Raw genomic sequence first — 24,101 nt, 5'->3', positions numbered from 1 at the left:
CACGCAGGACCCCTCCATTCCCTCCCTCACCCCACACCCAGGACCCCTCCATTCCCTCCCTCACCCCAGGACCCCTCCCTCACCCCAGGACCCCTCCCTCACCCCAGGACCCCTCCATTCCATCCCTCACCCCAGGGCCCCTCCATTTCTTCCCTCACACACAGGACCACTGCGTAGTTTCCACCCCCCTGAGATCGCTCACACGCGGGACCCCCTCCACACTGATTGCTTACATGCACAGGACTGGGACCCCTCAGTAAAACATGAAATAGATATTAGGTGTACACGCAGTACATGTTAAACAGCTGAATCTGCGGCTGATATATAGAAGTTCGCTGACTGACCTGCGAGAGTATTTGTACTTTTGTCCATCCAGTCCCAGGATTCCAGCCGGAGTCACAGTGCTGCACACAACATGGCAGGAGACTTTATATTTCTGAGCTGCAGTTAGGAGCACTCGCAGGTCTTGTCCCTCCCCTGTATTAACATCCCATTACTGCTGTGCTGTCATGCAGGTTAGCCACACCTCTTTAAGCCACACCCAATACGCATTGCAATGTAGCCACACCCACTTTTCACCATGATGCAGTATGCGCACTGCACGTAGTGTGCAATGCCGGTACTCTCAGCCTCACCCTGCACAGAGGGGTTTTTTTTGGGCTCCTGGGACACCCACCGTTCGCGGCATCTGCTGTAAGAATTCTGACCTTCAGGAAATGTCTGTGACACCCGCTGCCACTCCAGACAGGAAGGTAATAGAGTTTAACATGTAGAAGCATTCTTAAAAGAGGCAGAAAATCTTTAATTTCTGAGTAGAGCAATTACAGAGTAAGCTTAAAGATTCTAAAACCGGGGGGCCGCATGAGAAACTGGGACCGCTGCGGAGGGCCGAGCTGATTAACGCATGGTAACCGCGTGTTACAGTGCAGCAGGTGCGTTGCCATTCATTTAAATGGCACCCCAAACACACCTGTTGGCTGCAATGTGATCCACTGCACCGCAATGCGCAGTACGCGAATTCCGTGCATTGCAGTGTGCTTGAAAAAAGTAGTGCATGCAACACAACACACATGCCGCACTGTAACGCATGATTAGTGCACTGAGCGGTACCGTTTGTTAATTGCATGGCACTGCAAAGGTGTGAATGTACCCTTTATGCCCCTTTAGTATGACCTACTAAGTACAGTATGTGGCACATACCGTTATTTGTTTAATGCAAAGGCGGGAGGTGAAGCTGAAGGAGAGGACGTAGGAGGAAGACGTCGGTATATCTGGGGGCGGGAAGACATTTGTCAGTGGTTGTTAGAACCGCTCAGCAGTCCTAGCAACCAATGACTGCAGGGGAGGAGGATGTCGGACGTCATTGGTTGCTAGGACCACCTAGCAACCAATGACTGCAGAGGAGGAGGACGCCTGACGTCATTGTTTGCTAGGACCACCCAGCGATCCTAGCAACCAATGACTGCAGAGGAGGAGGACGCCTGATGTCATTGGTTGCTAGGACCACCTAGCGATCCTAGCAACCAATGACTGCGGAGGAGGGGGACGCCTGACGTCATTGGTTGCGCGTGACAACCCAGCAATCCTAGCAACCGATGACTGCAGAGGAGGAGGACGCCTGACGTCATTGGTTGCTAGGACCACCCAGCGATCCTAGCAACCAATGACTGCAGAGGAGGAGGACGCCTGACGTCATTGGTTGCATGGACCACCCAGCGATCCTAGCAACCAATGACTGCAGAGGAGGAGGACGCCTGACGTCATTGGTTGCTAGGACCACCCAGCGATCCTAGCAACCAATGACTGCAGAGGAGGAGGACGCCTGATGTCATTGGTTGCTAGGACAACCCAGCGATCCTAGCAACCAATGACTGCAGAGGAGGAGGACGCCTGACATCATGGGTTGCTAGGACAACCCAGCGATCCTAGCAACCAATGACTGCAGAGGAGGAGGACTCCTGACGTCATTGCTTGCTAGGACGCCAGCTGTCCTAGCAACTAACAACTGAAGAGGAACGTGGTCGGGGGCACAGACCAATCGCCAACCTACGCTGGGCTATGACTTGCAGTGGCTGCGCCAGCCTTGGAGGCCAGTGCATTCCACTGTCATAAATGAGCACAGGTCAGCGATCGGTTGGTGTGCAGACCGTGGGCCAGACAGACACATACGAAGGGCTGGATGCGGGCTATAAAATGCCCAGGTCTGCTTTTGGGTCACAGGAGTAGATTCACTAAGGTACTCCTGTGACCCAATGTCAGCAGATGGCAGGCTTGTGCCCGCTATTAGCTGACCACGCCTGTGGTTTAGAAGGATTCCAACAATACTGTTGGCATCCACCCCGGCTGCCTAACTGACTTCTGGTTCTGCCTCTCTGTAGCTCCAGCCAATGCTGGAGAAGCAGAGAAGGGAGCAGGGAATCCCCGCAGGGGTCAGTGACTGACAATCACCGCTCGGAGCAGAGACCGAGAGCTGACTGATCAGCAGATGTGATCAGTCAGCTTCTGGCCTGGAACCGATGTGCGACAGCTGCAGCGTCTTACGTGCGTTCCCCCATACTTCTAAATAAACAGGTTTTGCCTGTTTTGTTGGTTCCGGCAGGGTCCAATTCACTGTAGCGTAAATCTGATTCTGACAGAGTCATCAACCCTAAGAAATGATCCGCACAGTTTCAATGGAAAATTAAGAGCTGCCAATTGTTTGTGGGCCCTCAAGAGCAGGGGCTATGCAAACTCCAGCCCTGCGGCTGAGGTGCAACTACAAAACCCAGCATGCATCTGCCTCTGGAAGTCATGCTTATGGCTGCCAGAGTCTTAATGGGATTGGTAGTTTTATCACAGCTGGAGGGCCGAAGTTTGCCAACCACCTGCTCTAGAGGGTGTCACTGAGCCAGTCCTCACCCAATCAAGAATGCTGAGGGGTGAAGTGTTTGATTTATTCTTCAGCTGACGCTCTTATAGGCCGGGTTCACACCTGGGCGTTTTACAGCGCTGATCGACGCGCTGTAAAACGCCCAGCAAGTTAAAATCCCATCATTTCCTATGGGCATGGTTCCCACCCTGGGCGTATTTCAGCGCGTAGGAACGCGCTGAAAAAACGCCCTGCGCCCAAAGAAGTACAGGAGCGTCTTTTGGGGGCGTATTTCCGCGCGTATCCATTAGGATACAGCCGGATAGCCCTCGTAAACGCGCGTTTTCGTTGACCGCAAATCATGGTAAAAAAACGCGTCCCGAAACGCGCATATTGCGAACGCCCAAGTGTGAACCCAGCCTTAATGTCGCTTACCTCAATGTTTTCGGGATGCCCAGGATTTACAGTCCAACAGCCAACATTTTATGCTCAGAACAAAATCAAGATTTGTCAGACATCAGACATGATATTGGTCTTATGTACGGCTTCCTCAGAAGGGGTAATGTGTCCTCTCCGCTTTCTGCACCCCGCAAAATAGGGGTGTTTTACTGTGGGGGTTATAGGAAAGGTGTCAGCTCTCTGCCCAGACCTACAGATGCAAGATTTTAGTCTGATAGTTTGTAGTAGGGATGTACCGATACCGGTATCGGTTCTGATACTGGTCGTTTCCACGAGATACTGAACACCGATACCAGCTTTACATTTGTTAACTGAAGCAGGTCCTGAGCTGGCTGGGGACCTCGGCAGCCTTCCTGTGCGCCGGCTGCACTTCTCCTTCCTGGGGAACCCTGCTGCCCCTGAGACCCTCTGGACCCCTTGTTATATCCCGCACAGCCCCCCTGACACCCCACACAGCTCTGCTAAGACACCTCACAGCCCACCTGAGATCTTCCACTTGAGACATCAGGCCGGCACCCCGGAGCACCACAGTGTATGTAGCTTCATGTTATTCTGCATTGCTGTGTAATGTTTTGCTGCAATTTGCAGTCTTGTATAGCTAGTGGTATTCTGCATTGCTGGGATTTGTAGTCTTCTACAGCCGGTGCCATTCTGCATTGCTGTATAAGGTATTGTATAATGGATACAATGGTATTGATGCTTCCCGAGTTTGTAGCAGACCTGAAAATGTTGGGGAAATGAGGTTGGTGCTGGTATATGTAGTCTTCTATAGCTAATGGTATTCTGCAGTTCTGTATAATGTATTACTGGGATTTGTAGTCCTCTATAGCTGATGGTATTCTGTGTTGCTGTATAATGTATTGCTGGGATTTGTAGTCCTCTATAGCTGGTGGTATTGTGCATTGATGTATAATGTATTGCTGGGATTTGTAGTCCTCTATAGCTGGTGGTATTCTGCACTGCTGTATAATGTATTGCTGGGATTTGTAGTCCTCTATAGCTGATGGTATTCTGCGTAGCTGTATAATGTATTGCTGGTATTTGTAGTCCTCTATAGCTGGTGGCATTCTGCATTGATGTATAATGTATTGCTGGGATTTGTAGTCCTCTATAGCTGGTGGTATTCTGTGTTGCTGTATAATGTATTGCTGGGATTTGTAGTCCTCTATAGCTGATGGTATTCTGCATTGCTGTATAATGTATTGCTGGGATTTGTAGTCCTCTATAGCTGGTGGTATTCTGTGTTGCTGTATAATGTATTGCTGGGATTTGTAGTCCTCTATAGCTGATGGTATTCTGCATTGCTGTATAATGTATTGCTGGGATTTGTAGTCCTCTATAGCTGATGGTATTCTGCATTGATGTATAATATATTGCTGGGATTTGTAGTCCTCTATAGCTGATGGTATTCTGTGTTGCTGTATAATGTATTGCTGGGATTTATATCCCCTCTACAGCTTGGAGTCAGAACTACCAGGGGTGCAGTGGTTGCAGCTGTGACTGGGCCCTGGCACTCCATCACTTTCCTTAAATCATTAGTCTGTGCTGTTTTAGAAAACTGTCACATGACACTTATAAAAGGTATCAGTAATTGGTATCGGCGAGTACTTGAAGAGAAGTATTGGTGCATCCCTAGTTTGTAGCTGACCTGCAAATGTTGGAGAACTGAGGTTGGTGCTGTGTGCAACACGACTTCCTCCTCCTCACCCAGAATGTGGTTCATCACACCCAATACCGTCACAATGTAAGGTCTCCTTCCTTCTCAAGTTCTAATGTTGGCTGCTAGGATGTCACTTGTGTCAATTGATGAAAATTTTCATTTTAGGTATAAAGGTGCCCATACACTGCACGATTCTCGAGGGAAATCCCGCCATCGTACGATAATCGTGCAGTGTATGGAAGGCGTGCGACCGTTTCCACTGTGCGGTCTCCCATCGAACAAGGAGGCTGGAAAACCCGCCGGGAATCGTATGATTCTCGGCGAGTTAGTGGCCTGCTGGTTCGACAACTGCCGAACGGGCCGATGTGCGCACGCGGACACAGCGCGTTTTGCAGTCATCGGAAGCCCGCCCCTCATTGCAGTCATCGCAAGCCCGGCACAGATGATGGCAAGTACGATCTGCCCGTCCAAGATGGGCAGGTCGTACGTTTTTTTTTAAGTACTTTACAACCCTCGCAAGACAAAGGTCTTGCGAGTGTTGTAAAGTGTATGGCCACCTTAATGCAGACAATGTGACCCACTCCAGCAGGAACAATACACTCTGCTCCGGATCATCTGTGTACAGGTGGCCATACACTCTACAACCATCGCAAGACTTTAGTCTTGCGATGGTTGTAAAGGGATTAAAAAAACGTACGATCTGCCTATCTTGGACAGGCAGATCGCACTCTCGATCATCGCAAGCCCGGCCCCCCTGAGGGGCGGGCTTCCGATGACCGCAATGCTGAACGGGCAGTGTACGCGTGCGCACACCTTGCCCGTTCAGCATTTATCTTCCGAGCACCGTTCTAACCAGCCGAGAATCGTACGATTCCCGGCTGGTTTTTCGAACATGCTGGTTCGACAGAAGACGTGCGACCGTACAGTAAAAACGGTCGCACGTCTCCGTTCACACTGCTCGATTATCGTACGAAAAACCGATCGCATACGATTATCGTACGATAATCGTGCAGTGTATGGGCACCTTACCTCCTTGATTACTCTCGTGAAGGGTTAGGAGTTAGGTGTGAGTAATCAGAAGGATGTTCAGCAACAGAGAGTTTCCTTTTACAAGCCGGAGCGGTGGAGAGTCTGAGATTCCGAACTCTTGAAATAATAATAAAAAAAAAAAAAGACCAATTAAGTTTCTTTTCTTACCACACTGCTGAATAATTATACGACATAACCTGTAAAATCCTGCTTGATAGAGGTGTGATGGGGGGTACATCCTTTAGTCTGTGTCAGCATTTGGCTGTCCCTGTTCAGGTGATCTTACAATTGCATGGGAAAGGTCGAGGTCATGTGACTGATGCACCAGAGACTGATCACAGCTTGATGCCACCTTCACCGACGTTATAGGTAAGGCCCAGTAATTGCTGTAAGCTTTTCATCTCAGCTTGTCAACCTTTGTCTGAAGAGCTCACCCTACTAAGGTCTCGTTCACACCTAGGCGTATTGCATATGCGCGTCTGTCGCGCGTTTTTTTTTTACCGCGATTCGCGGTAAAAAAAGTCGCGCGTTACCGAAGGCAACTTGGCTGTAGCCCAATGGAAACGCGCAACAAAACGGCCCAAAGTAGTACCTGTACCTTTTCAGGCGTGGGCCGTTTTGTAGCGCGTTAGGGACGGGCGGAAATACGCCGAGGTGGGAACGAGACCATTGAATACAATGGGATTTATATTTTTGAGCGTTTTGTAGAGCGTTCGTCGAGCGTAGAACGCGCTACAAAACGTTCAGGTGTGAACGAGGGCTAAAGGTATCTTTTTTTTATACTTTTGATAAGAGAATGTAAATTATTTTATCAATGCATTATACTATTTTGAAATGCTGTCTGTCTATCGATCCCCTGTGGGGGTAGCCACCGCACTCAACTTGTACTCTACTTGTATACATACATCCAGTGGTGTATTTTGTTTTTTTTTGCTGACCTAGTCAAAACTAAACACGGGCAGCCCCCAATCTACATTTTACCCACCCCTTCCTGTTTAAAGACATTTTGGTAACCTGTCAGTCGCTGGATACAGCAACATAGAAAATGTCACCAGCACTCCCGCACGACACGGATCCATATGTCAGTGCAAATCCATTTATTGATGCTAACAAAATACTCAGAGTAACATCAAGCGCTTTCGGGGCCACACAGGGTCCCCTTCATCAGTCTCAGAGTATTGATGATACTCTGAGTATTTTGTTAGCATCAATAAATGGATTTGCACTGACATATGGATCCGTGTCGTTCTGGAGTGCTGGTGACATTTTCTATATTGTTGTATTGATGACGGCGCCATCCGTGGTCACTGTGAGCACCCACAGTCACTGATGGGAATTCCGGTAAGGTGTGCTACAGGCCTTGGGACAGCTGGATACAGCACACACGCTGTATCCAGCCTCTCACAGGTTGCGCTATTAGCATATTGGGGAAGGCTGCTGTGCATTTTGTTTATCCTGTTAGAAGCTGGATATAGCGAGCGCATGTTTAAATAGTAACAGGCATGTGCCGTATCGCTTCTGCCACCGTCCCAGGTGGGCTGTGCGGGGTTCTGTGGTGGGCTGTGCGGGGTTCTGTGGTGGGCTGGGCAGGGTTCTGTGGTGGGCTGTGCAGGGTCCCGGGTGGGCTGTGCCGGGTCTCTTTCACTGCACAAACGTGTTGCTCCTCTTACCTCCAGGCTGAGTGTCGTCAGTATCAGCAGGGCACATTGCAGCCCCTCAGCCAACCTCTGGGACATCCCACCGTCAAATCGTTTGCTACGGCAGGTCCCAAGCCACTTGCTTCTTCTTCTCCTCCACCTCCTGTACAAAACCGGCCGGACCGCATCACACTGGGCCCCCCACCCTCCCCACCTGGTAGCTCTCTACTTAGGTGGCTGCCGTTGCCTGATTCTGTGCATCCGGTAGAGAGAGGAGGAGACATTCACCAGGCAGGATGAGGTATGCCGCCGGGTCCCCTGCTCTCTCCTGACACTGTCAGGCTCTCGGTCTGTGACCGAGTGCCTGACTTTTTTTTTTTAGAGGGGTGACACCAAAATCAGTTATTTTGGTGTCGCCCCTCCAATGGTGTCACCCGGGTGCGGGCATACGTGCACTATATGCAATCCCAGAATGCATCATTCCTAATATAAATTTTAATGAACTGTACGTGCGCATATGCTCGAAATACGCTGCCCGGATGCATCTCGGGTCCATTCTGTTTTTGTGCATCTTTACAGAGCGCAAATATATGGCTCCATACACAGCTATGTCCTCCCGTTACCCTAAGGAGAACTACCAGTATGGGGAAAAGCTCTAACCCCATAGTTCTCCTTTTAAGTGCTTGCGTGGAAAGAGAACAAGACATTTTTGATAAGGTGTTATATATTTTTTAACCAGCAGATGGCAGTGTTGCCCACGTGACAGTCAGCACAGCACAGGGCCTCTTGTAAAAGAATTACATACCTGTAATGAAAGAGGCGCCATACTTTATTGGCTGGTTTCTTCAAACGCAGTGGCGTCACAAGGGGGGTGCGGCCCGCACCCAGGTGACACCATTGCAGGGGTGATACCAAAATGACTGACAGTCATTTTGTTGTCACCCCCTCTAAAAAGTCGGGCACTCGTCATGGACCAAGAGCCAGACAGTGTCAGGAGAGAGGAGGTGACCCGGCAGCATACCTCATCCCGCCGGGTGAACGTCCCCTCCTCTCTCTGCGGGCGTCCATCACCAAGATGGTCGCCAGCAGGCGTCGATCAGATGGCCGCGCATGTGCTATGACGTCATTGCGGACACGGCGGGGTGTCACCCGGCCTCGGAATGTCCCTGTTCAAACGCCGCCTCTTCAGTGCTTGATCACCCTAGCAAATCTCCCACACTTCCAGGTGTGTGGTATTCCTGATGATGCACTCCCCCCCCCTCCTTGTTGATGCTCCCCCCTCCCTTTCTGCTGTACCGGATCAAGGGTCTGGTAAAGGATTTTGGGGGGGGCCCCACACATTTTTTTTTTTTTGCATGGGGTCCTCCCTAAAATTCCTACCATACCTAAAGGATATGGTAAGAATTGGGGGGAGGGAGGGGAGGATGGAAATGCCAGGCTTTTTTTTCCCCACATTTAACAGCATAATAAACTCCATCCAAATAGATTTGAATTGATCTGAATCAAAAACCAAAAAATGTAATATCGATCCGAATAATGAGCCAAATCGGATTTGGATCCGAAATCTGGAAGAAAAAAAATTCTGATCGATCCGAAATGAAACGAGATGAAAATTTTCAGCCTTTTCATGTCTAATAACAACCTCCTTTTCTGATGGAGGAGCTATGACTGTCGGCATCATTTTGTATCACAAGATGGCGAGAGAGGATCATAAACCACAGAACACCTTTTGCTTCATTTAAAAAAAGGGCCACATGACACTCTACCTCTGCTGTCATTTATAGTGCCTGCTATACACCTCTGCTGTCATTTATAGTGCCTGCTATACACCCCTGCTGTCATTTTATAGTGACTGCTATACACCCCTGCTGTCATTTATAGTGCCTGCTATACACACCTGCTGCCAATGTGAAATGTTCATTTATAATACACTTTTTTGTTTTTTAATTATTATTATTATTTTAGGTGTATAGATAAGCTTATAAAATATCAAGCAGCGTACAGCTCTGCAAACAGTACACCATCTTGCATGTTTTAAACAGCGGGTCAGAAATGGCAGCCCCCGTATTTCTGGCCTGACTCGGTATGCTTCAAGTTCCATAAGTTCACCGTACAATGTTCTTTCCAGTGGATATAAAGGCCGTGTTTACTCCCAGTGTTGACACTGTCAGGGAAGTGCCCTCGGGTGAACCTCGTCGTCGTCTCGTTTGGGTCACATGGAGCCCGGCGGAATCAAACTGGTTAATTTTGTATGCCGACGTTTAAAGGGCATCTGAAGCCCGTGGCTGGATCCTGGCATAAGGTCACTCGGTGTAAGTTACTGTACAGGTAACCAAACTCTGCTGGCATTCAGCGGCATGAAGTCGCTGAGCAGGAAATCCTGGCTACATTCATTTGGTTTCTGACAATGCCAGGAGAAATTAGGAAGAAAAAACAGAAAAGCTTTCTACGACTGCTCAGCGCTCCTGAAGGAATACGTCTAGCTGTATAGTAGAAACCAAAACAAAAAAAGAATCATGGTGGAATATCTGACAACAGTGTCGGGGTTTCCATGCTGTCTAACGCATCCAGCACCTGTCACACCTCGTAATGTAATCTTACCGGCGTTCGCTCACCTCTCGATCCTGTCACTGCTCTCTGCCGTGACAGGGGAGGGGCTGGATTCCCCCCTCCCCGCTCCGATCCTCCAGCGCTGACTGGCGGAACGGACAGGGGAGGGGGCGGGTACAGCTGCCTCTGCGCTCTCAGTATATAGTGAGCTAAAGCAAAAAATGGCTTTACACATGTAGGCAGACTTCCGGCTGCTGCATGCCATATGTGCGTATGTCCTGGTCTTCCAATTTTAATTTTGAGGATGAATTGCTCCACCGTACCTTCAGCTACGGAGGTCAGTGAGCGTTGGTTTGCAGGCTCATTTACTGCTCTTGAAAAATATATGATATGGATCTAGTGATGCGACATTGAGTTCTCACTGAAAGGTAAATTCATCTTACGTTCAATGCAGATATCCCTGGCAAGTGAGAGGTTTACTTTAAGAGCACCTATGTTTTCCATATCTTTGTTTTCTCCGAAACATTTTTCATCCTGTTCGCTGAACAATAATCCAAGCGACAAAGAGATGGTTTAGGATAAGGTCAAGCAAAACAAATGACAAACGCACTCAATTTGTCACAAACTATACAGCAAGGTGCACACGAAATGGGCTTCAAACAGTAGACAGTAGAAAGGCATCATGGCACACTCACAAACCAGCATGTAAAGAAACTTGTCTCACCACAAAGGTTAATAACAGAGGTTTGGATACACGTCTTCTGCAGAAAATGTGAAAGCCGCACTGCCGCGCCAAGGCACCTCTTATAGTGCGGTCCTAACTCTAAACTATGAGAGTCTCCATCTTGGAGCACATGGGGGCAGAAGATTTCAAATTGGGTGCAGGTTTGTCAGGAGGAATAACACAATGCTTCTGTGGCACTCGGCACACCTTGCTTTGTCGTCGACTCATTTTCCTCTGCAGTTCGGGAAATTGTTACAGGTGAAAGAGTCGGCTAATGATTAATTTCTTATGCAGGCAATGCCGAGTGTTTACATCTCTCACCCTAATGTATGTTTAAGATACTTTGTCTATCTTTGGAAATCCATGAGAAAAGAGAATGTCTGCACTCCTGACGCTGACCATGTTTGCATAACTCGGTGCACAGTACAACTTGCTGCAGTGCGGTACCAACTGGATCTCCTTATTAAAAGTGCTTTTCATAAAAACCGTGGTGTCCCAAAACAACCGGCCGCTCTCATCCTGCAGACCATTGTGACATAATGTAGAGAGTTATTCAGTTCTATGGTTATAGATTAGGGTGGCTGTGGTAGTCGTTGCTGCAGCGGTTGTGTTTGCTGATGTGGTGCAGTGCCACTTACCTGTAACCATCAAATAATTCCCTATGGAGTGCGGACTGGTCAGTACTGATTCTGTACCAGAGGTGCCAGTGTCTGTATCCATTCTTATGGTGTGGGGGACTGCTCGATACTGGTTCCGTACCAGAGGTGCCAGTGTCTGTATCCATTCTTATGGAGTGCGGACTGCTCAGTACTGGTTCTGTACCAGAGGTGCCAGTGTCTGTATCCATTCTTATGGAGTGGGGACTGCTCCGTACTGGTTCTGTACCAGAGGTGCCAGTGTCTGTATCCATTCTTATGGAGTGCGGACTGCTCAGTACTGGTTCCGTACCAGAGGAGCCAGTGTCTGTATCCATTCTTATGGTGTGTGGGACGGGTCAGTACTGATTCTGTGCCAGTGTCTGTATCCATTCTTATGGTGTGGGGGACTGCTCAGTACTAATTCTGTACCAGAGGTGCCGGTGTCTGTATCCATTCTTATGGTGTGCGGACTGCTCCGTACTGATTCTGTACCAGAGGTGCCGGTGTCTGTATCCATTCTTATGGTGTGGGGGACTGCTCAGTACTAATTCTGTACCAGAGGTGCCGGTGTCTGTATCCATTCTTATGGTGTGCAGGGACTGCTCAGTATGGCTTCTCTTGTGTATACCAGGAATAATTCTTAGTATCTATCCTTCTAGTATTCTATCCTTCCTCTTTGTATACAGACTTTGCACAATAGCAATCCTCTTGATCAGTGGCGTTAACCCCTACCAGACTTCAATCTGTACATTTATTGTTCCCCAGCATGATACCCTGTTCCTGGAATAGTTTAATAAATGTCCTGTCTTTGAGAGCCACCAATAGACTGCCACTGACAGCTCTGGTCTCCATTGATCCTCGGGAACCAATCAGTGTGGTTCTTAATCATGTGATTACTATGTCCGTTATAACACAGTGATCATCTGGAGTCTGAAGACTTTCTTGATGAAATAAGCCCTCATCGTGCAGAGGCCACTGCAGCCACAAGGTGGCAGTGTTCATCTGTCTAATACTGTCGTTTTCAGATACAATTACAGTATTGGAAAAAAAAACCCAGCAGGGTTCATTCGGAGTATTCGTATTCTTTATGTATGGGCACTGCACACTACCGCAGTATAATATTCAGTAATTGTAATCTGTACGTGTGGACACTGCAATGTTGTGATATAGCTGACGTTATAAATTCCAGGATGGTTTTGGATTCTCCTTTTTTTTTTTATTAAACTTAAATGTGAAGTAAATTGTCTTTATAATTTGGAGTCCGTCTAATGTCGTCTCAGTTTATGATCAGCGGAGTGCAGCGCTCATGGCCCAGGTTACAGTAACCTTGCTCTTATATTGTTTCTGTGGAAGGCAGGGCTGGTTCGCTTCTGCGGGTGATCTGTGCCAGCAAAGTCCATAACAGAAGGTACATACACACCCAAGCCTGCCATCGGGAATGAGTGCTTACCTAGGGCATCACTTTTATTTCTGAAGAAGCCTGGGGGGGGCGGGGGGGGGAGTAGATTGGGTCCACAATTATACTTTTGCTGGCAATACACAAAAGAATTGCGGTTATTTGTTTGTAGAGAGCAACTTCAACTAAACGGAGTTCACATTGGGTGGGCTGAGTCTCTACTGCTGCCTGGGGCCATGATGAGGATAATCTAATGCACTTATGTGATGCTGTAGCTTTAATAAGGTATAGAACTGAAAATGTAGCGACCAGCTTTGCCTCATAGACCGTCCGTTTACTTTGTGGTAGGTTGAGGCTTCCTCTGGGCTCCCTCCTGCTGCAGTAGAGCCAAAGCAGGGAGCAGGATGTGTGTGCACAATGACGCACAGATTGCCTCTGCATGAGCAGCCAGTCACTACCTTTCACCTGTATACAGATTCACCATACTGCTGATTCAGTCCAAAAAAAAAATTAATTGAACCGTGCTAAAAACTTTTTTTTAATTTGTCACCAGAACAGGAACAGAGGGGAAATCTTCCAACAAGGATATCTGTTCTGGGGACAGCTGTCTGAATGGCGAGTTCCCCTCACTTTGTAGAGATTTCTTTCTACTTCCTGTGCAATCTGGATGGGAAATCTACCCAGCGGATCCCAGATAGGGATTTTAATCCATTTTCCGCTCTATTCAAAACTTTAAAAAGTGTGTGAATAGCCAAAACTTGTTTTATATTTAAGTGACGCTAAACTCATGAGTTAATACTTTAAGGAGAACTATGGGGTTAAGGCTTTTCCCCATAGTTCTCCTTAGGGTAACGGGAGGAAACAAACTAGCGTCCTCCCGTCACCCTAAGCTCAGTATATAGGGAGCTACAGCTCGCGGTATAATGAGACGCCGCAGCTGAAGCGGATCCCGACAATTGTGCCGGGATTCGCCCAGCTGCGTGAGTGACAGCTGGCTCTGCCTATCTAGAGGCAGAGCCAGCCATACCCGCCCCCTCCCCATCTGTTCCGCCAATCAGCGCTGGCGGATCGGAGCGGGGAGAGGGGAATCCAGCCCCACCCCTGCCACGGCAGAGAGCCGTGACAGGATCGAGAGGTGAGCGAACGCCGGTATGTGTTCGCTCACCTCCCGATCTACTGAGCTGACCTGTGACAGTCTCATTGTCACAGGTCGGCTAGAACTATGAGGGGAGTGAAAAGCCCCCCCCCCCCCCCTCATAGTTCTCCTTTAAAAATACATTGAAGTCCCTTAATAATTAACAACAATGTATCTTATTTGTATCGCTCGGCTGTAGATCCTCCAATCATCTCTGACACTGTCCTTCCTTCTAGAGGGGGGGCTACGTCTGTTCCCCATGGTCACTGTGTGTGTTGTAAAGTAGTCACTGCTCCAAGCTCGCTCCCGGGATGGACTACAATCTCAATACAAATTAGTAAACTAAACATGAGATTGTAGTCCATCCCAGGGGCGGAGCTTGGAGCGGTGACTACTTTACAACAGGGAACATGGGGAACAGATGTAGCCCCCCTCCAGAAGTAAGGACAGTGTCGGCACCAATTCAGAGATGATTGGAGGGTCTACAGCCGAGTGATACACAAATAAGATACATTGTTGGTAATAGTTAAAGGACTTGATGCATTTTTATGATTTAACTCCGCAGTTTAGTGTCACTTTAAGATGCATTGAGGGGAGTGAAACAAGCAATACTTGATCTCCAGGTTTAGGTCCACTGGGGAAAAGATTGCCCTGCATGGGCAAAGAGCAGGTTTACAATAAAGAGGTATTATAGGGAGAGTGAAATGCACTCATTCCCATAAATAGAGCCGACGTGTGACACTGAAGCTGTCATCCGTCGGCTCTCACTGCTCCCTGCAGGAATTCTCCCCGTGGCAGAGCGACCTGTCAATCAAGTGTATATTGTTGGGATCTGTAACGGCTGCAGCACGGCTCTGCGTTGTCAGCATATAGCAGGCAATAGCCCGCTGTATGGTGAGTTTGGGTCACAGGAGGACATGAGTAGTAGTTTTTTGTTTGTTTTTTTAATTAAAGTGTATGTAAGGCCAAAGCATTTTTTTTTTCTGTAGTTGTGACTAGAAACTGCATCGCAGGTAGAAAAAAGAAAAGAACTCTCCGTGTGCAGCTGAAATGGTGTCCTATAATAGGGCGTCTGCTGGACAGAAGATGCATCGGCACACATCACTCCGGACACATGCCGCCAGGGTGATAGATCTACGACGGGTCCCCTTTTAACAGCTGATTTGTGTAAACTCACACACGTGTACCAGGAACCATTTAGCATTCCATACAGGATATTATATCATCGGTGTTATCCCAGTCAGCCCTGCACAGTCCTGCCAACACAAACAGAAGTAGTAAGAATGCAAGTGAAAGCTAAATCTTGCAGGATGACAATCGAGTGGCCTCCATGTTGCTGCTGCTTGTCATAAGTCAGCCGCATTACTGTATTCCTGCAATTTATTCCCATTGGTCGCTTTTACCCATACTGCCTCCATGCGGCTGTGCAGGTCTTTGAATGAAAGGATATTTGTACTCTGTAGGATACATTTGAATTATCTTCTTATCACAGATCAATGTTTCTCAACTTTGTTAAAGGAGAACTATGAGATGAGTGATTTCCACTCACCTCATAGTTCTAGCCGACCTGTGACCATGAGACTGTCACAGGTCGGCTCAGTAGATCGGGAGGTGAGCGAACACATACCGGCGTTCGCTCACCTCTCGATCCTGTCACCCCCTGTCCCTGTCTGCCGTGACAGGGGGAGGGGCTGGATTCCCCTTGCTCCGATCCGCCAGCGCTGACTGGCGGAACGGACGGGGGAGCGGGCGGGTACAGCTGGCTCTACCCTATAGATAGGCAGAGCCAGCTGTCACTCACGCAGCTGGGCGGATCCCGACGTCCAGGTCGGGATCGGCTGCGGCGTCTCAGTATACCGCGAGCTACGCGGTATACTGAGCTGAGGGTGACGGGAGGAAGCTAGTTTGTGTCCTCCCATTACCCTAAGGAGAACTATTGGGAAAAACACTGACCCCATAGTTCTCCTTTAAGGTATATGTACCCATTTGCAATGCACCCTGTTGAAGGTCCCTATACTTGAAGGACCATGAGCTGTGTTGAGGGGTTACAGGTACCCCGCAGCTGTGTATAAATGGTTTCAAAGTAACCCATAATGCTTTTTTTTTAATAACTACAACATTAGATTAGGTGTTGAATGATTAAAGTGTACCTCCAGACACATTTTCAATTTAGTTTTGGTTGATGGATTTAAACCATTGTTGGCTTTTTATTACTTTTTGAGGCTTCTGTGGGGAGATTTTCTATCACCTTCTGGCCCCAGTGACAATGTGGCTCCCCAGACAGGAAGTGAGGGAAAATCTCTAATAAGGGACATGGAATAAAAAGCTGTCAGGGGCTCTTCCCTCTTGTTATAAAAAAAAGTGCTTTATTTTTGTTTGTGTCCTTTTCGGAGATTTTCTCTCTCACTTCCTTTCCTTCGGGACAGGAAGTGATTGGAACTCCCACCAACGAAGCCACAGAAAGCAGTTAAAACTCACTTTTGTTCTAAACCGTCTCATGCTATTCAAAACTTTTCTTTAAAAAAAAAGTGCCCTTTAAATGTATTTGCTTAATTTTTTTTTTTACAAGTGACTAAAATCTGAATTATCAGTGATAGAATTTACTTAATTTTACATTCAGATTTGCACCTTAATGCGGACCTTTAACCCCTTTGACACAAAATCGCATCGGCATACAGCTCTGCATGCTGCTATGAAATCATCTTGCATGCATTAGCTAAATAAACACATTTTTATTTGACTTACACTTCCTGGTCCTCTATGGCATGAATGATGTCATCGTGCCCAAGCATTGCATCCTGGGAAGATTACATCAGCAGGTTGAACTCGATGGACATGTGTCTTTTTTTTTCAACCTGACTAACTACGTAGCAGAGCATTGCGGGGAAATCTCATCTGTAATCTCACGAGATCTCAGGGAAAGGCATTTTCCTACCCTGAGATGATGTGCATGGTCACATGTGCCAGAGTTCCAGGAAGTAAAAAGAGATCTAGTAACCTGCCCTTAGTTAACATGGCCACAGAAGACTGGGGAAGAAAAGAGAAATATGCAAAGAATACAAAGCCGGACATTATCTAGAAGTATCTGTTTGTAGATTGTCATCACTAAACATTTCTAAAGGTGCCTTCGTTGTTATATTGAAGATATGGGTGAAGTTCCTTACAAGGCAGTCTGCTGCAAAACAGAAGTTCTCCCCTAGCATGAGAAGGATTTAAAAGGAAGAGCAGCAAAGAGAAGGGAAACAACCATGGATTACAGTAAGGCGCACATTACAGTATTGGTTTATGTTAAAAAAATCTGAGGGTTTAATGTCACTTTAAGGCTCACATATCACTTACTGAGAACACGTGAAATCTTACTTGTCAATGTTTGTTACTCTATAGATTTTGTAAGTTTGTATTTGTTCATGGTGGTTTCTGTATTTTCTGATTAGATACACAGCCTCTGCTTTCCTGATCCTCTCCTAACATGCAAGTCTGTCCGCCCTGCCGAGATACGGGCCATTAGATAAAGGTAAGGGGCTTTTGCCTTTTCATATTCCAAAGTATTATTGATTTTGTAAACTTGTAAATAAGTACATTTGTGTGTGTGTGTGTGTGTGTGTGTGTGTGTGTGTGTGTGTGTGTATATTATTATATATATTTTTATTTTTTTTCTTGCATTCCTCCTGAAATTTTCTACTCTCTGTAGCAGCATATGAGGCCGTCCTGGGTTGGGCCAGCTGTATAGGTGAAGGGCCTTAGACGGTTGCACTGATGTCTTTTGGTGCAAACACAGAGTAACTGTTGAGGAAGTCTGAACAATGCCCCGCCAGATTATTTGTAGATTGGAATTGGCGGTCAAATTTATCTTTTGAATATTTACTAAGTTGCAGCGTACATATAAGCGGCACCATCACTACATGTTTCTGCCTTTCTGCTGTACTGGTTTTGGAAATGTGGCGTAGAAGATTGTTTTGGAAACGGCTACTGTCCTTTTAAAATGAGTGGGGGCGCTTCTATTCCATTTGATCCAGCTCAAGCAATAAAAATGTGACCTGGGTTCTAACCCCTTTTGCTATATCCAAAACCTAAAAACAAAGGTTTGGCTGATACAATATACTTGCCTGTCTCTGGCTCGTCCCCCGGCCCAGAGCCCCTCTGTGCCCCCCGTTTTTCCCTCCGTCCCTCAGGCCCGGCAGAGAGCCCTCCTGTCCCCGGTACGACACTTCAGTCTGGACACAGGATAACACGGGTTAAATGTTTATGGAAATGCCTATTAGTGACAATGTGAATAAATGTTAATAAATAGACAGATGTGTTATCCACTTTTTATTTTGGAGGGAATAAAACCCAAAATATTGAGTTTTTCTATATTGTAGCACATACTACTAAATGTTATGTTATACGGTACAGTTTTTTAAAAATACTACACCAATTTATTTTTCTAGCTAATGTGGACCTCTGACTTTTTTTTTTTTTTTTTAAACTGACTCTTCTATTTTTGAATGACTAAAAACATAGAGGTGATCAACATTCTAGATAACCTACAACCTGAATTTGGGAGGTACATCAACCTGTTTCGTGGATCAATCAACTTACCTGTATGACTTTGTGTCATGAGCGCCGCTGGTGTATGTCATATGTTTTAAAGCGCATGTCTGGGTGAAATCAGAACAAATATATTCAGTATATCTCTGCACTACATGCTGATATACAGAACACCTCAGCCTCTCCTCATTTCTATAACACCTGCAGAATCAGCTTGTCCCCTGAGCACTGGCCCTGATATCCTGTTTTAGGGGGGCTCCTTTCCCTTGCAGGGTCCTATTGAGCCGTCCTTGTGTGTGCTAGTAAACTGTGTGAAACACACAGACACAGCAAAGCACGTCATTCCCCTCCTCCATCCCTACTTCCTTCTCCGTGGTAGTAGATGGACAGCTGCTGGAGATTGTGCTTTCCATTGTAATCTTGTGCTGAACAGGAAGTTCATGGAAGCAGAGCTGAGAGAGTTGGAGCTCTTCTAAGAACAAAAAAATACTTTTCTGGACAATGTATAGCTTTTTTAAAATCTGGATTCATTATTGAAAACTAGTTTTGAGAGTTTTTTTTAAACTATTTTAAGAAGCAGGGGGTGGCGGCTGGGGACGTTCCTCTAACGAGCTCCTCCTTCTGCTGCAGGGAACCCTTTCACATCCAGACAGGCAGTTAAGTGCAGTGAGAGGAGGAGGTTGCCGGGGGAACTTATACCGCTAGATGTTTGAATGAGAGTAATAAGGTAATTTCTGATTTTATACGCAGCCTCTCAACCAAAAACATAAAGCTGTAATGCAGCACGGAGCTCACTTTAAATGATGAGGAACTAAAACAAGAAATGAAGAATTAACGTTAAATTAATCATTTTGTCAAAATGTCTCGTTGTAAGATGAAGTAACCCGCAGCTTTGCCACTGCCAGGAGATAAATCCATAGAAGAGATGCTGTGAATGTGTCCCAAACCAAGGTGACCCTGCAAAAGGTCTCCTGGCACAGCGGGTTCCACCCCGGCGTTCTTGTATCCAGTTCTCGCTCTGATGCCCCCCCGGGGCCGCGACCTTGCTTACAGTCCCCGGAGGGGCAGACGGTCCATTACTAAAGTCTTGACTTTGTCCCGTTCCCTAACTGGAGAGGTTGAGTTTATGCCATATAGTGACCACCTTCTCTGGGTGGCTGATGGTGTCAGTCCATTGATCCGCTGCTCCACTGCTATTGCTGTCACTGCTGATCCACACCTGAGGATAAGCAGAACCAAGTAGAACTCGTTATATCCGCTCTCCAATAATCAGTAAATCACACAGACTGCTGCATATGTATCAATATAATATATATATATATAATATTACACAATATTCTTTATAAAGATACAAAGTAACCGCGCTCACTACTTAAAAGGGATTTTTTTCAAGTGAGCTTTGATTGCAAACAAGTCTACTATGTATTCCTATTACAATGCTGATGTTATAACAGGCGAGGATGTGCTGGGACTTTACAACTCCTTTAAAGTAACCCTGTTTTCACTTTAAAAGTGGTAAACCTGCCTCAGTAGTGGTCACCTGGTACCTAGTGGTTCCTATGCGTTTGCATGCTCTGTATATTGTGCTCCAGCACCTGTAGAGGGCAGTAATCTCATATGCAAATGGAAACTTCAGGAACTAAAATTGACATTAAAGAGACCCTGTCACCTGCCCGAGCGGTTACCTGCCCAGGCACAGTGAAAGTGCCGCCTGATAGCGCATGCACCAGCAAGGTATACTCCCCCCATCTGTGCTCCTTTGCCACTTCCCCGGTCTGTCTGTACACTTGCTCTGTTGATCTAATGGTAAACCTGCCTCAGTAGTGGTCACCTGGTACCTAGTGGTTCCTATGCGTTTGCATGCTCTGTATATTGTGCTCCAGCACCTGTAGAGGGCAGTCTATTGCCCTCTATCTGGTACCTAGTGGTTCCTATGCGTTTGCATGCTCTGTATATTGTGCTCCAGCACCTGTAGAGGCCAGGTCTGTCTGTACACTTGCTCTGTGGATCTAATAGATCAGGGCTTTTAGGTAGGGGAGAGCCTGTGACCTCCCCAATATGGCAGTGCTCAGGCCTGGGCACCCCACCTTATGTGGGGAAGGGGAGCTTACTCCAGCAAGGAGGCTGCAAGGGAGCACATTTGGGTGAGTATACCTTGCTGGAAGGTTGGTCTATCAGGAAGCACCCTGATTATGTACGTGATGGTGTTTCTTTAAGCTCCACCTCTTCCTGTGCCTCCGGTTGGGCAACTTCATGGACCAGTAGGTGAAGGAGACAGAGCCAAGCACAACATCATTTTCTGACATGGCTATAGTCGTATCAGAAGATCTGGTCTTTTAGAACAGTATTCCCGCTATGCAGGGATCCCTAATTGCCTCCTTGCCATCCTTAAGTGCTCAACCATACCTAATGCATGCAATATCCAATGCAAATGTAACATGTTTTATGTACTGGGTGTTGAGGGTGGGAGGTATCTAAGCAGTAGGGAAGAGCAGAGAGAGAACCTTAGTCTGGTGATGCACTTTCATACTCCAATAGGTAGGCTGTAGGGGAGGTGACACAGGAGGCTGCAGAATCCAAATAGCGGTGTCACCTTCAGTCTATACAGCGTGGCAGGGGGTGTGTTAATAATGGAAGATTGTTCTAAATATTTTCATGAAACGGCCCACATATATTTATTTCAGCTAGTTTGCTGTTTTTGGCCACTTTCACTTCTGCTTGGAGGTTTCTGCCTCCCAGGATGAGCTCGCACGTGTTCTTCCCTACAAGTGATGTTATATGATTTGCAGCAGGATGTAGGTGCAATTCCTGAATGATGGGCTCATAAAGGGGCTCTCCGCAGATGTTTCCACCACAGGCGCACCTGCATGTCTCCCGCCGTCCCATGCTGATTAACTTTCCCTGCGTTCTGTAGAGAATCTGGCCGCCTCTCAAGACAAGAGGAGGGAGAGGGCGAGCACACCAGCCTCGTCTGCCGGATTGAATGCGTTACACAGAGGGCCCAGTGTTTGGGACGCTGAAAAGCGGCTCTGTTACTGAGCCCAGAGTACAAAACACAAGATTACCCCTCTCATATTGTCCTCTGGCTGTCTCTGTATTCCAAATTACACACTGTCCTCCGCTGGATCCAGTCCCAGAGACTCGAATTACACCAATATGTGAATTCCCAGGAGCAGATGTATATCAGGAATACAGTAATCGGCCTTCAGTAAGCCCATGTAGAGGATTTTCTGTGGTGGCTGAAGAATCTTATTTATTAAAATCTGGTGCAAGTGTCTAACAAAAAAACAAAGAGCTTTGTACAGTGAGATGTTCTGCAGCGGGGAAGAGCTAATAGTTTTAAAGTGACACTAAATTTACAAGTTAAATCTTAAAAATACATTAATTTCTTAACTCTGAACAACAATGTATCTTATTTGTGTATCACTCGGCTGTAGATCCTCCAATCATCTCTGACACTGTCCTTCCTTCTGGGGGGGGAGGGGCTACTTTTTTTTCCCCCATGGTCCATGTGTGTGTTGTAAAGTAGTCACCGCTCCAAGCTCCCTCCCGGGATGGACTACAGTCCCAATACAAATGAGTAAACTAAACCTGAGATTGTAGTCCATCCCGGGAGTGAGCTTGGAGCGGTGACTACTTTACAACACACACATGGACCATGGGGGAAAAAAAAGTAGCCCCTCCCCCCCCAGAAGGAAGGACAGTCCCCCCTCCAGAAGGTCATTCCTGGAGTTACACTTTAAATGTTAGCGGTGCCACATTTTGATATTCCTCTTGACAAGTTGCTAAAAAAAAACGTTTGGAGGGGAATGAAAGTAGCAAAATGTGAAGGAAATACACCAATAAAAATCCACTCTGGTGAATATTTTCAAAGCTCCCATCAATTTGGATTTCAACTTTTAAATCTGCAGACTTTTCGGACCCGAATGCTCGCAAATTTTAAAACTCAATACCAGTTTGCTATATGATCCATTCGTGCGTCAGCGCTCGCACACGAAGTCACCTCCGTTCAGTATCCTTTGCATCCCTTTACAATGCCTCCGTTTCCCTGATGTTGTATCCGGTGTCGTGTTATTGTCACCGGTGTAAACCAATCTTCAGTGTTACACCGATAATTTAACCTTAACGTGTATTTAAGTGGCACAATGGATGAATGGGTTACATTTAAGAGGGTGAAAGCCGCATCTGCCCCTCCTGTAATTTATACAAGTGACATTACCTTCTCCTGGAAAAAAATCTTTCTTTTCAGGAGAAATGTAAAACAATCTTCTTGGTTCTATAGCTGAGCGCTTTGTGCATGTCTCATGAAAGAAAGTTTTGTTGCTGGAGAGGGAAGAGAGAAATTCTGTGCACTTGTTTTTCTATTAAATGCAAAGCAAATACAACCTCCTTGCCAGAATCAGGATGACGAACATGGGTGACATTTGCTATTGAGAGTGTTCTACTAATAGCGACGGCGATTGCCAGAGATTAATGGCTAGCAGTCGAAAAACATGCAGTTGCATGTGGTAACAAATGATGGCACCACCAAATAGGACACTGTGATATTATTAGTGATTAAACACTATTACATGCTGCACTCCATTGCATGAATGTAGAGTGATAGCTAGCGGCTAATCACTGGGTGATCATGGGCAATGGTTGTTCTAGCCCCGCAATGCTATTGCATTCTGACCGATGCCTCGGAATACCTAAACGGTGACTACATAGGGTTGCCACCTGTCCAGGATTCACCCGGACAGTCCGGGTTTTGAATGCTGTGTCCGGGTTTCATGGCAGCTGAAACCCGGACACATGATGTCAGGCAGACAGGGGCAACCAAAATTAAGATAGGGGCTACTGGCCCCCCACTGAAAAATGGTCTCAACTGTGATATTTAGATATGAATGGGTGGAGCTATTTACATCTGAATAAGGCGCGACTCATTCTCCCCCAAAAAAATTCCGTGCGTCGCTAGAGTGTTCAGCGTCGCTGGAAGAAAAGGTGACAACCCTATGACTACAGCTGATTTGCAGTAACTGTTCAGCTAAGAATTTCGTACTAGATAATTCGGCCATCGGGGCCAGACACCAGTCAAATGTGGCCGCGTTCTGTTGACTGAGATCTGTGCAGTGTATGGCCAGCTTTAGGGTGAGCTACTTGCAGGAGGCTCTATAGTCCACATGTGTCAAACTCAAGGCCCAGGGGCCGAATCCGGCCCACCAGGCCATTTCTAGACTTCTACTTTCAGATCTAGGTATTAAAGGAGAACTATGGGGTCAGTGTTTTTCCCCATAGTTCTCCTTAGGGTAACGGGAGGACACAAACTAGTGTCCTCCCGTTACCATAAGCTCAGTATATAGGGAGATACAGCTCGCGGTATACTGAGAGGCCGCAGCCGATCCCGACCTGGACGTCGGGATCCGCCCAGCTGCGTGAGGGACAGCTGGCTCTGCCTATCTATAGGCAGAGCCAGCTGTACCCTCCCCCGTCCGTTCTGCCAGTCAGCGCTGGCA

General features: G+C 47.0%; 1 protein-coding gene across 2 annotated transcripts in view; it reads right to left on the bottom strand.

Annotated features, from left to right (window-relative positions):
• Positions 1-19,573: 19,573 nt before the first annotated feature.
• TC2N (tandem C2 domains, nuclear) overlaps positions 19,574-24,101 on the bottom strand; it is a 54,737-nt gene continuing 50,209 nt past the window's right edge. For both annotated transcript variants that reach the window (XM_018558514.1, XM_018558515.1), the window contains exon 12: positions 19,574-19,825. In XM_018558514.1, coding sequence (XP_018414016.1) covers positions 19,712-19,825 — 114 coding nt within the window. In that variant the 3' untranslated portion in view covers positions 19,574-19,711. The remainder of the gene's footprint in view (positions 19,826-24,101) is intronic.

Source organism: Nanorana parkeri, unplaced genomic scaffold (genome assembly GCF_000935625.1).
Source record: "Nanorana parkeri isolate BGI_ZX_2015 unplaced genomic scaffold, ASM93562v1 scaffold344, whole genome shotgun sequence".
Classification (NCBI taxonomy): domain Eukaryota; kingdom Metazoa; phylum Chordata; class Amphibia; order Anura; family Dicroglossidae; genus Nanorana; species Nanorana parkeri.
This window is presented reverse-complemented; position numbering and strand designations above follow the sequence as displayed.